The sequence below is a fragment of the Zalophus californianus genome, chromosome 10 (genome assembly GCF_009762305.2).
Source record: "Zalophus californianus isolate mZalCal1 chromosome 10, mZalCal1.pri.v2, whole genome shotgun sequence".
NCBI classification, from domain to species: Eukaryota; Metazoa; Chordata; class Mammalia; order Carnivora; family Otariidae; genus Zalophus; species Zalophus californianus.
Genome location: NC_045604.1, coordinates 95866975 through 95878331, shown reverse-complemented (window position 1 = coordinate 95878331; position 11357 = coordinate 95866975). Strand labels below are relative to the sequence as shown.

General features: G+C 60.3%; 1 protein-coding gene across 3 annotated transcripts in view; it reads right to left on the bottom strand.

Moving 5' to 3' along the window:
* Positions 1-2662: 2662 nt before the first annotated feature.
* The window catches only part of SBK1 (SH3 domain binding kinase 1), a 48746-nt gene continuing 40051 nt past the window's right edge, over positions 2663-11357 (bottom strand). For all 3 annotated transcript variants that reach the window (XM_027613335.2, XM_027613336.2, XM_027613337.2), the window contains 3 exons: positions 8510-8742; positions 6955-7157; positions 2663-6383 (listed from right to left, as the gene is read on the bottom strand). In XM_027613335.2, the coding sequence (XP_027469136.2) occupies positions 5556-6383; positions 6955-7157; positions 8510-8742 (1264 nt within the window). In that variant the 3' untranslated portion in view covers positions 2663-5555. The remainder of the gene's footprint in view (positions 6384-6954; positions 7158-8509; positions 8743-11357) is intronic.

Sequence of the window (11357 nt, the reverse complement as noted above, 5' to 3'; positions counted from 1 at the left end):
TTGGCATCTCCTGCCCTGCGTGAAGGGTAGAATGGGACCCTGAGGCTGCCCCCCCTTTTAAAAAGTATTTTATTTATTTGAGAGAGAGCGTGCATGTGAGAGAGAGCCTAGGTGAGGGGGTTTAGAGGCAGAGGGAGAAGCCGGCTCCCCGCTGAGCACAGAGCCTGACTGGGGTTCGATCTCAGGACACTGGAATCATGACCTGAGCCGAAGGCAGTCGCTTCCATTTCAATACGCCTTGTCTTGGCATGCTTAGCCGTCACTGGCAAGTAGCTGGGAAGGCTTGTGGAAGACTCAAGGAGCATGTTGGGAAAAAAGGGAGAATACAAAGAATACAATCCCTTCCCTTCTGAAGTTCACTGTTACTGGAACTTCTTTGATAGACTAAGTCTATCTATCAAAGCCTGAAGACTATGGGCAGGAGAAGACACCAAGTTCCTTTGAGAAGGCACTTGCCACAAGCAAGGGCAGGTGACCCAGGCTAAATGGAAGGACCTAAGGGTTGCAGGGGTTGCTCTGGCTCCGATATAGTATGTGGGAGGGGCTGGAAACCCTTCTGGTCAAGTCCCTGGGGCCTGACCGAGCAAGGCGACAGGGGAGTTACGCAGTGATGCTAAGCCCCAGACAAAAGCAACAGCGGCGGAAAACCAAGGCCCCCTAGTGGCAAGTCCTGGTATTATCTGACACATTGGCAGTTCCAAGGTGATATTTGTACACCAAGGGGGGGAACCAGAGATACTGTTTGCATTTGTGGATTTCCCCTCCACCCCTTAATAATCCATTAAAGTGTTCTGTGAAGCCCCTGGGTATCCAGTCTTATTATTGAAGAGAAGTGGCAGATGGTCTGAAATGACAGTTTTTCTTTAACGTATCCTAGATAAAATTCTTGGGGACGAGTACTTTCCCCTCTGATCTAGTTTGGGTGGATTTGTTTTTCTCTTATATTTTTTTTAAATAACTTTTTTTTTAAGATTTTATTTATTTATTCGAGAGAGAGAGAGAGAGACAGAGAGTGCAAGCAGGAGAAGAGGGAGAAGCAGGCTTCCCGCGGAGCAGGGAGCCCGATGCGGGGCTCGATCCCAGGACCCTGGGATCATGACCTGAGCCCAAGGCAGACGCTTAATGACTGAGCCACCCAGGCGCCCCTGTTTTTCTCTTATTTTTTCCTATTTTTTTTACCCCCACCCGCATTTCATAGATAATTATGTAATCTAATTAATGTCTATTTTCCTCTTCAGCAAGTAAGCTTCAGGGGCTAGGGATTGTTTGTCTTGTTTGTTGCTGTATCCTTGCCGCCTAAAATAGTATTGGGCATTCATTCATTTTTTTTTAAAGATTTATTTATTTATTTGAGAGAGAGAGAATGAGAGATAGAGAGCATGAGAGGGAAGAGGGTCAGAGGGAGAAGCAGACTCGCCTCTGAGCAGGGAGCCTGATGCGGGATTCGATCCTGGGACTCCAGGATCATGACCTGAGCCGAAGGCAGTCCCTTAACCAACTGAGCCACCCAGGCACCCTGGGCATTCATTCATTAAGCTGACAAACCGTTAGGGAGTGTCTGTTCTGTGCCAGGCCCTCTCCTAGGCCCTGGGGGTGTTGAGGGGATAGCAGTTTGCCAAACACTGACTGGTCTTACGGAACTGCCGTGCTAGCGTACAGAGATGGAGGACAAACAAGAACATGGGATGGGAGTGGTGATGAGCGCTCAGGGTAAGGGGCTTCTGCTCCAGGAAGTTTTCTCTGATCACTTGATATTTGAGCAGTGACTTGAAGGACGGGAGGAAGGCAGGAGGGAGGTGGGAGATTTGGGAGAGTTCCAGGGAAAGGTACAGGCCCTGAGGGGAGAGCATGTTGGGTGGTCCTAGGGGCCAGGGGAGAGGAGGTGGGGATGGGGGTGGGACCTTGGAGGCCACCCTAAGGACTTCAGCCTTGATTGGGTGGTATAAGGAGCTATCGAAGGGTCTGAAACAGAGGGAAAGATCTTATCTATGAGACGGTAATAAATTCTTGCTGAATGAATGTGGAATCGTGAAACTCCTTACAGCCCCCCCCCAGCCCCCCCACCTTCAGCACTCCATTTTGCCTTTAACTCTGCCCATTCAGCTTCTTCCCACCCAGCCATGCCCCGCTGCCCAGAGAACTCTGAATCCTCTGGTTTTCTGTCTTTGGTGAGCTCCTGACACCCCCAAACTTGATGAGCTTCCCAGTTATGTACTTTCCCAGCACCCAGCCTTAAATGTGGGTTATGTCTGTCTCCATCATTCCATTGCTAGCTGCCTGAGGACAGGGACACCATCTGGCCTGCTCACTGCTGTATCCCGGGTGGGACGGAGAATGTGCTCGGTAAATATTTGCTGGGTGACGACTGGTTAAATCAGCCTACTCTGTTCCTCTGGGCGTTGGCTTCTATTTTCTGCCCAGTCTGAGGGCTCCAAGCTGAAGCTGGACATCGGGCCAGGGACAAGTCGCTGCCCCTTCCCTCCCAGAACCTGGTCCTTGTTCCTGTGGCCTTCAAGCCTCCTCTAGGTCTGAAGTAACTGCTCTTAGACTCCGCAGACCCCACTTTAGAACATCTGTCAAGCTTTCAGCTCAAGAATAATTGTGTGCCCCACTCCCTACTCTGTCTGTATTCTGAGACAAGACAGCCACTCAATGGTAATTTTTCTAGACTTTATTTTATAGCAATTGTCATGATTAGAGAAGTAAATAACACATTTAAAAACCTTCTCGGGGCCAAAGGATGCCAGAGTATTTACAAACACATGGTGGGGGGGGGCAGTGGCAAGACATGAGGGGTTGGGGCTCGGGAGCTGGGGTTCTGCCCAGGCCCTGAGCCAGGCTTGGATGCTGATGCTAGTCACCACGACTGTCCCACCAGCCACGGCACAGGCTCAGGGAGTGTTGGCAGCCTTGGGCCTCTCTCAGTGGGCCTGATGGGAGGCCCTCTAGATAACCTGTGGCCCTGCCTCCCGCCCAGGGGGCTCCCCACACCCCGCAGGCCAGCTCAGAGGGGCCTCTGGGAAGCACCGAAGGACAGGGGCAGTGTGGGGGGCACAGGGGCTGGGACAGAGATCGGGGATGACCCAGCCTGCCCAGGGTGGGACAGAGAGAGAGAAAGAGAGAGAGAGACACACACACACACGCACACACATACACACAGCTTCACAGAAGAATTGAAAGAGGAAGATTTTTTTGAGTGTTGTCTGCTAAGTCTTCGTGTCTACGGTGTTATTTTTTGCTATTTGTTTCTTCGACAGTGACATAAACTGAGGTAAACATCAGTGACCAACACCTCTCCTAAGAGGCAAAGGGTCCCAACCCAAGAAGCAGAGGTGGCGGTGACAGCGCAGCAGGTCCCCGACGGCGAGGGAGCGGGCCTGGCCAGGTTCCGCTCCGGTGTCAAGCGGTCGCTGCCCCTCCCTGTGCCTCTGAACACCGGGGCTGGGCTACAGAACTACAGTCCCCTTTCCAGCTCTAACATTCTAGATACTACGACGAGGGAGAAACTCCCAAATAGGATCTTAACAGAGAAAGAGAGAGAGAGGGCGCACGGCGAGGGACATCTACTTGGAATCTTGCGTCCGTGTTATTGCAGGAGAGACAGGATGTCGAGAGGCCTAAGGCAAAAGGAGAAGTCGCGGCTGGGAGAGAGAGGTGGCCCGGATGGGCTCCAGGTGGGCCGGGGGCAGTGATGGGGGGGCCCTTCTCTGAAATGTGGCCCTTGGTGGGAGGAGGGATTGCTACTTACCTGGCGCGTGGAGGGCCCCAGGGCCCAGGGCAGAGGAGGGCCTCCGGAGGGACGGGCACACCGAGGAGGGCGGGGCCAGGCCCTGGGGCAAACCGCACGCTGTTTGTAAACTGGACCCAGGCAGGGCAGGGGGACCTATAGCCCTTTTGCGCGGTGGGAATGAGGGATGAGCGGAGAGAGGTGGGGGCTCCAGGCCAGAGGGTGGTTGGGCCCTCTATGGTCAGCCGGGCTCCTCGGAGAGCCCCCTCCAATGGCCTGGAGCCCCGGTAGGACCCTGGCAGGTGTGGCCCGGGATGGCCGAGGGGCCCCTGCCAGGCAGAAGGAGCGGCCTCACCCATGTCGAGGTTATTGCGGGGTCCCGGGCCTCCACAGCGAGCGCAGGGGTCATGAGGGAACACTGGGTGAGGTTGGGTTCCTGTTTTGCTGCCTCGGGGCCTGAACCCATATGCGGGTGCCTCCCGGCCAGATTCCCTGAGGGGCGCGTGGTGAAGCACGGGCCTGGACACCCGCTGGCAACTGCCTGAGGAGGACCCTGGGGCCGGGCGGAGTTTCGGAGGCGTCTGGATGCCATCGCTGAACACAGGAGACTACACGCAAACGTGGGCACTCGACTCACACTCACGCCGCACACACACACCTATTCACACTCACCCCCCTCGCGTTTCCATGGACCCCCACCCTCATTCCCACAGCATCCTCACACCCAGAGCGGCCCACTCCAGTACCAGGAAGCTGGGAGACGTGGGGTTGGGGGCAGCCCAGAGCTGACATGCCGGTCCCCAGCAGAAACCCAGGGAAATTCCTGGCACAGATCACCTCTGTGTCTGGGCTCCGGGAGCCAGGATCGAGGGGATCTGAGGTTCCCCGGTTGGGGAAGGTGCAGCCAGCTGGGGAGCTGGGCCGGCCCTGGGCTTTGCACTCACACCCGTCGCCCTGGGGATGCCGGGGCGCGACCCTGGCAGCCCTTCCCTTGGCGAGTTTTCGGGACAATTCATGGGGAGGCGGGGAAGGGTTTCTAGAGCTCCACCTCTCAGGGTCCCTGCAGCTCAGGGCAAGTTGTGCTCTTTCGGGGCTCAGTGTCCTCATCTTGGGGGAATGGGTTGTGGGGGTTACTAGATTCTTCGGGCTTGTACCTGCGTGGGCACACACACACACACACACACACACACACATTTTGCCACATCCAGACATTTGCTACATTTTGCAGAGGGCTTGTCCTCTCCCCTATAGCCTCCCAGGAAAGGGACAGGGCGCAGCTGAGCAACACCCCTGCCCTCAGCTCGTCGCCCTCCCCCTAGCCAGCATCCGAGGGCCCTAAGTAGCCCCTTCTCTGCCCCAACACTTCCGTCCCCTTCTGTGCCCGGGTGTGGGGGGGGGCGGGGGGGCGGCCAGGAGGGAGGACCAGGGGTGGGGCTGCGGGATGATCGGCCAGGGGGTGCAAAGGGCTAGGAGCAACTAGTCAGGGTTCCAGGGTTAGGGGAGGTGTGTGTGTGTGTGTTTTGGGGAGGGGAGTCTGCCCGCAAGCTCCCTCGCTCCGGGTGTCAGGGGTGCATCTGAATCCTCTGGTCTGCGGGGCTCGGCTCCTGTGACCCAAGCCCCCGCCCCACAGGCGGGGCAAGAGGTCTTTTGGTGGCTATCTCCGCAGCCCGCCGCGAACCGGGCGCCCGGGCCCGCAACCCCGCCCAGCCTAGCGCTACTCCCCCCCGCCGCCGCGGGGGTGGGGGGCGGGGGGCGGTCGGATTCGCATCCCCCCCATCCGCCCCGGCTCAGCGCGGGCCCGGCCTGGTGCGAGCACGGCGGGGGCGGCTCAGACGCAGATCTCGATGGCCGTGGCCAGCACCACCTGCCCTTTGCTCTTGTCCGGGCGGCCGTCGGTCCTGCCGGGGGGCCCCGGGGGCGCCAGGCCGGCCTCGGGCACGGGCACGGGCATGGGCGCGGGCGCGGGCGCGGGCCCAACGGCAGGGGGCGCGGGCCGGGAGCCGCTGCCGCTCTCGGTCAGCACCGTCCGCTTGAGCGGCCCGGGCGCCTCGAGGCGCAGCGGCCCGGCGGCGGGCGGGCGGTCCCCGGCGGGCTTGCGCGTGCGGTGCGAGGGCCGGCGCCGCAGCTCGGACGTGAGCTCGTGCTTGAGGAAGCGGAAGACCTCCTTGGCCGGCCCGCGGCGCTCGGGCTCCAGGGCCAGCAGGCGCTGGAACATGCGCAGCGCGGGCTCGGTGAAGCGGCGCCACTGCGACGGCAGCCCCGGCAGGCGGCCCCGCTGCCAGCGCACGAACTCCTCGAAGAAGGCGTCGGCGCCCGACGCCGCCTCCCACGGGAAGTTGCCGGTGAGCACGCAGAAGATGAGCACGCCGAAGGCCCACACGTCCACGCCCGTGTCCACCGCGAAGCCGTCGGCGCGGCCCGCCTGGCACACCTCGGGCGCCGTGTACGGGATGGTGCCGCTGACCCGCTTCACGCGGCAGCCCACGCGGCGCGTCATGCCGAAGTCGGCCAGCTTCACGCGGCGGCACTCGCGGTCGAACAGCAGCACGTTCTCGGGCTTGATGTCGCGGTGCACCAGCTGCCTCCCGTGCATGAAGTCCAGCGCCAGCCCCAGCTGCTGCACGCAGCGCTTCACCGTGTCCTCGGGGAGCCCCACCTGCCGGCCGGGGGAGGGGAGCGGGGGGTAGAGGGGGGAGTCGCGCTCAGGGACGGCCGCCACCCTCCCCCACGGCGGTCCCCCCTCCCCCCCGCCTCTCAGTCCCCACTGCTGCCAGTCCCCTCTGGCTGTGGCCCTCCCTGCTGCCTCCCCCCATTCCACGGGGTGGGGGGGTATGCCTGCTTCCTCCCTGGCCCGCTAGTTTTCACCCCGCACCCTCCTCCCCGGTCACTGCCCTGAGCGCTGGTGGCCGCCATTGCGCCACTTCCCTTATAGGGACGCAAGGCTCTGAGAGGCCTTGCCACTCGCCCAGTGGGCGCCGGCGCAGACTCCCCCCCCCCCCCCCCCCCCCCCCCCCCCCCCGGCGCCGCCAAACACAGAGCCGGGAGCCGGGAGCCTAGAGTCCTCCTGGCATTCTCCCCCCACTCCAGAGCACCTCCTCCGGGAAGCCCCTGGTGGCCCCGCTGCCTCGTCTCCCCTCTTGGGTCCCCACTGTTCCTATGTAGCTGCCGTCTGCGTCTGTCCTGGGGCCGGAGGACCCTCCCCGTCCCTGTGCCACCACACCAAGTACCTGAGGGGGAATGATGTCGAACAGGTCCCCTGCAGGCGCATACTCTTGGGCGAACACGTAGCAGTCCTCCGTCTCAAAAACCACGTCAAAGACCTTGATGATGAAGGGGCTGGAGGAGAGGCTGTTGGTGATGCTCACCTCCCGCAGGAAGTTCTTCAGCTTGGTCTTGCTCTTGTTCACAAACTTCAGCGCCATTTTCGTGCCTGATGGGGCAGCAGCCGCAGTGGTGAAGGCCCCTGACCCAGCGCTCCTGCACCCGCCATCCCCAGGCCTGCCTGTCCAGGCTGCGAGGCCGCAGGGGTCTGTCCTCATCCTACTGGTAGGAAACTGAGGCCCGGCGGGGGGGAAAGGACTTGCCAGAGGCCATGCAGCGACTCAGGGGTCAGCCTGGGTCTCCTGCACCCGCCTGCAGCCCTTGGTGAGGACGGCCTGCTCCTTCCTCCACACTCTTCTGCCTGACATACAACATACTGATTTCATCTGGTGGCTCTCCGCCCCCCCCCGGCCCCCGGCCCCCACTTGGACGTAGCCCCCTGAGCACAGGAATCTTTGTCTCGCTCACTGCTGTATCCCCAGTGCCTACAACAGGGCGGTGCCTCGTAGCTGCTCAACGAAGGTGTGCTGAATGGGTGGATAAGAAGGAATTAGACACTGAGAGGTGAGGGGCTGCAAGGCCTATGTCCCCAACTTTGTGCTTGGGTGGCCGTCTGTACCCCCCCGGGGGAAGCACATGTGTCCACAGAGCATTTACACATCACAGGCCCTCCCCTCAGCACTCCCCATTCACAACCTGCTCCTCCTAATGACCCTAGGAGGTGGGCCAGCCTGAATTGCTACCCTATTTTACAGAGGAGGAACCTAGGCACAGAGAGGTTAAGCCACTTGCCCAAGGTCACACACAGAGCAAATGGCAAAGCTCAGGCAATCCCTTGTCCAGGGTTCCTCCTGCAGCTGTCAGTTGGCACAGAGCCCCCTGCCCCAGGTGAGTGCAGCTGTGGGAGCTCATGCAGTCCCTGTCCCTGACTGGCCGAGTGGGCGCTGCTGTGAGCCTATGGTGTGGGGAAGGCATTGTGCTCCTGGTTAAGCGAGAAGATTCTGGAGCTGATTCAGTAATCAGCTCGTCCTGGCTCGAACCCTCTCGAGCTGCACGACCTTAGCTGAATGACTGGATCTCTGGGTCTCACTGTCTTCATCTGAGCAACGGAGATGGCCATACTGACCTCCCAGGGGCATCTCCCACCTCTCCTTAAGCATAGTGCCCTGTTTCCAAGGACCCACCCTCAGCCCTGTCCACTTCCGTGGGGTCAGCCCTGACTTCTCTCCTGAGCTCCAGATGTCCCAGGGTCAGCCCCTCAGCTGTCCCCAAGCAGCCCACCCTCCAGCCTGGGCCCTATATCCCCTCTCAGGTCTCCCTGGACCGCTCAGGCAGCATCTCTCCACCTGGGCCACGAACTCTGTCTCCCTGCTGACCTCTTGGCTCCCGAAGTGAGCACCTGAGAGCCCCAGACAAGTCCCCACCCCTGCCTTCAAAACCGGCCGCCCTGCAGAGGCTCACCTGTGCCCTTGTAGGCCACGAGGTCGACCTTCCCATAGGTGCCCTTGCCTAGCTCCCGGACGAGTTCGTAGTGCTTGGTGACATCACTGGCAGCCAGGGTGCGGAGCGTCAGTGCCTGCATGTCTTCAGTGAGGAGGGGCACCCCTGCACCCAGCCCAGGGGCAGTCCCCGGCCCACAGCAAGGCAGGGAGCGGGGTGGCTCAGGCTCTGGACAGCCCACGCTCATCTTCTCCCTGTTACGGGGGATGTGGCATGAAATGTGACGTGAAGCCAGGGCCCCCTTGTCCACCCACCTCCTCCTTCCCCAGTACCTAGGGTCCCAGGATGCCGGGCTCAAGATGACCACAAGGGGGCGACAAGCATCTTTGCTGCATCCCAGTTCCCCAAAGCTTCAGGGCCAGGCCTGAGCCAGCACTCTCAGCAGACACCCGCAGTCCCCACTTGGGTGCCACTGGCCTGTCTCAGGCTGTCATTCAGATGCAGCATCAGACAAGGCACACGTGTTTATGTCACACAAAGACACTCCATATACCAAGTTCACATGGGGGCTCCTATTCATAGATATTGATCCACAGCTGCTGTTTACCAGGGGCTTGCTGTTCACAGCTGTGGGGACACGACACTAAACAGATAAGAATCTCACCCTCAGGGCGCCTGGGTGGCTCAGTCGGTTAAGCGTCTGCCTTTGGCTCAGGTTGATCTCTGGGTGCTGGGATCGAGCCCCTCATTGGGCTCCCTGCTCAGCGGGGGTCTGCTTTTCCTTCTCCCTCTGCCCCTCCCTTCCCTGTGCTCTCTCTCTCTCTCTCAAATGAATAAATAAAATCTTTTACATATAAAAAAAAAAGAATCTCACCCTCATGGGACTTATGTTCCGAGGGGGGGGGCGATGGACAATAAATAGTGAATACATGAATTATATATGCTCATAAAAGGTGATCTAGGCTTTTGAGAATGGAAGGCAGGGGGTGAGGAACGTGAGGTCTGAGGGCAGGGATCACAGTATCAAATTCCTCAGCCAAGTAGCGTCAGACAAAACTCTGGCAGGATGGTGCAGATATGGCCACACACCCACCGTGGCCTTCCATCCCTGCCCCTCCACAGACAACACCCCCCCAACTCAGGCCCACACAGCTACAGGTGCAGGCCCAGGGCCCTGCCCAGCTTCCCCCCACCCCGGACATAAGGCAGGGCGCCCGTCCCACAAAGCCCCAACCCTCCCCATTCACAGCCTGACTGACCCCTTTGGAGTCCACACAAACTGCACGCACCCGTCAGAGGTACCGAGTCTGTCCCCAGATGGTGTTGGGGGGCAGAGAGCTGCGGCGGGGAGAGCCCGGGGCAGGGTGACAGCGAATGCCCATCTGGGGCCCGCATTTCTTGTCTGTCAAGCGGGAGGGGGGTTGGGCCGGGGAGCCGGGCTTCCAGAGCAGGTGTGCTCCTGTTTGTGCGTGTATCGGCAGGAGAGGCCGGCACTGAATCCTCTGGAAGCCGAGCCCCAGGAGCCTGCCTCCTGGCGCACCTCTTCTGCCCTCACCTCACTCCCTCCTACCTCCAATCCCAGGTGACTCAGCCCATGCTCCCCCAGCCCCCACCCCTGCAAGACAGCCCAGGGCTCTGGGAGAGAAAGCAGACTTGGAGCCGGCTGGCCTGGCTTTGGGTCCAGCTCTGTCACCTGCTAGCTGGATGGCCTTGGGCAAGTACCTTCATCTTCCCTTGCCTTAGTTTTCCATCTATAAAAAGGATAGAATAGTGCCTTCTCCCTACGGGCTTGTGACTTATTAAAGGCCTTAGCCGTGGAGTGCTTGGTGCTCAGTACACAGTAAGTGCTCTGTAAGGGCCAGGTGCCTGTGCTCTCTCAGTAGTGGGATCTGGTTCCCTCTAGCCGGGCCCGCGGAGGCTATGAGCAGGGGTGGGCTCTCCGGGAGCCCTGCATGCTCACCCTGGCCCAGCAGCAACCCTTCCAGGCCCAAACCCTCTTCTCCTCCTCTGCCTTCCCCTTCCCTCTTGGCACGACCCAGCCTCCCACTTCACACAAAGAGGAGGAACATCAGGAGGGAACTTCCTGGCCTCCCACCCAGCCCCAAACGGAGCTCCATCTGCACGTCCCTGTCCCTCCGGCTGGCTGGGGGAGCAGGGGGCCCTCCGCCCCTCCTCCCCTCCTCCGATTTGGCTCCTGCCCCTTCTGCTGCCTCAGGATCCTGCTCCCCCTCTCAGCCCCCTTCCCCTCCATTCATGAGCAAGTCCTGTTCTATAGAACCTTCCCTGCCACAGCCACTGCCTTGCTTTTACTAATTCCTTCAGTCTGTCGGAAACGCCACACGAATGCCCTCAGAGGGGCCCGTCTGTAGCCTGGACTAGCTCATTGTCTAGACCCCCGCCAGGGGGAGGGATGGTGCCAGGCCCACAGAGACGGGGTCCTGCTCCCCTACCTCAGCCACCCAGCTGGGCCGTGGCACCTGTCACCAAGTCTCTATGCAGTCCCAGCTCTGGCCGGACAGCACTGGGTCGCTCTTACTGCAGCCACCAACTAGGCTAAAGTGAGCGGCCCCTCCCCACGATGGTCCTTCCTTGCTTTCAGCGCTGGAAGGGGTCACCCGTCCCAACCTCTGTCAAATGCCCACACACTACCCTGGCTGGGGGCGGGGGGGGGAGGCTTAGAATTCGGAGCGAGGAACCGCAGGCCATCTGCTCTGATGCAGCAGGGAGATGCACAGCGAGTTCTGGGGAGAATGCTGGCCTCTCCCCCAGGGGTTCCGAGGAGTACACACCCTCTTTGCCTTGAGCTCTCCCCGACCGGCCTGCCAGTGAGAGACTGCTGGGCTGCTCGGCTGACCTACTTCTCCTGACG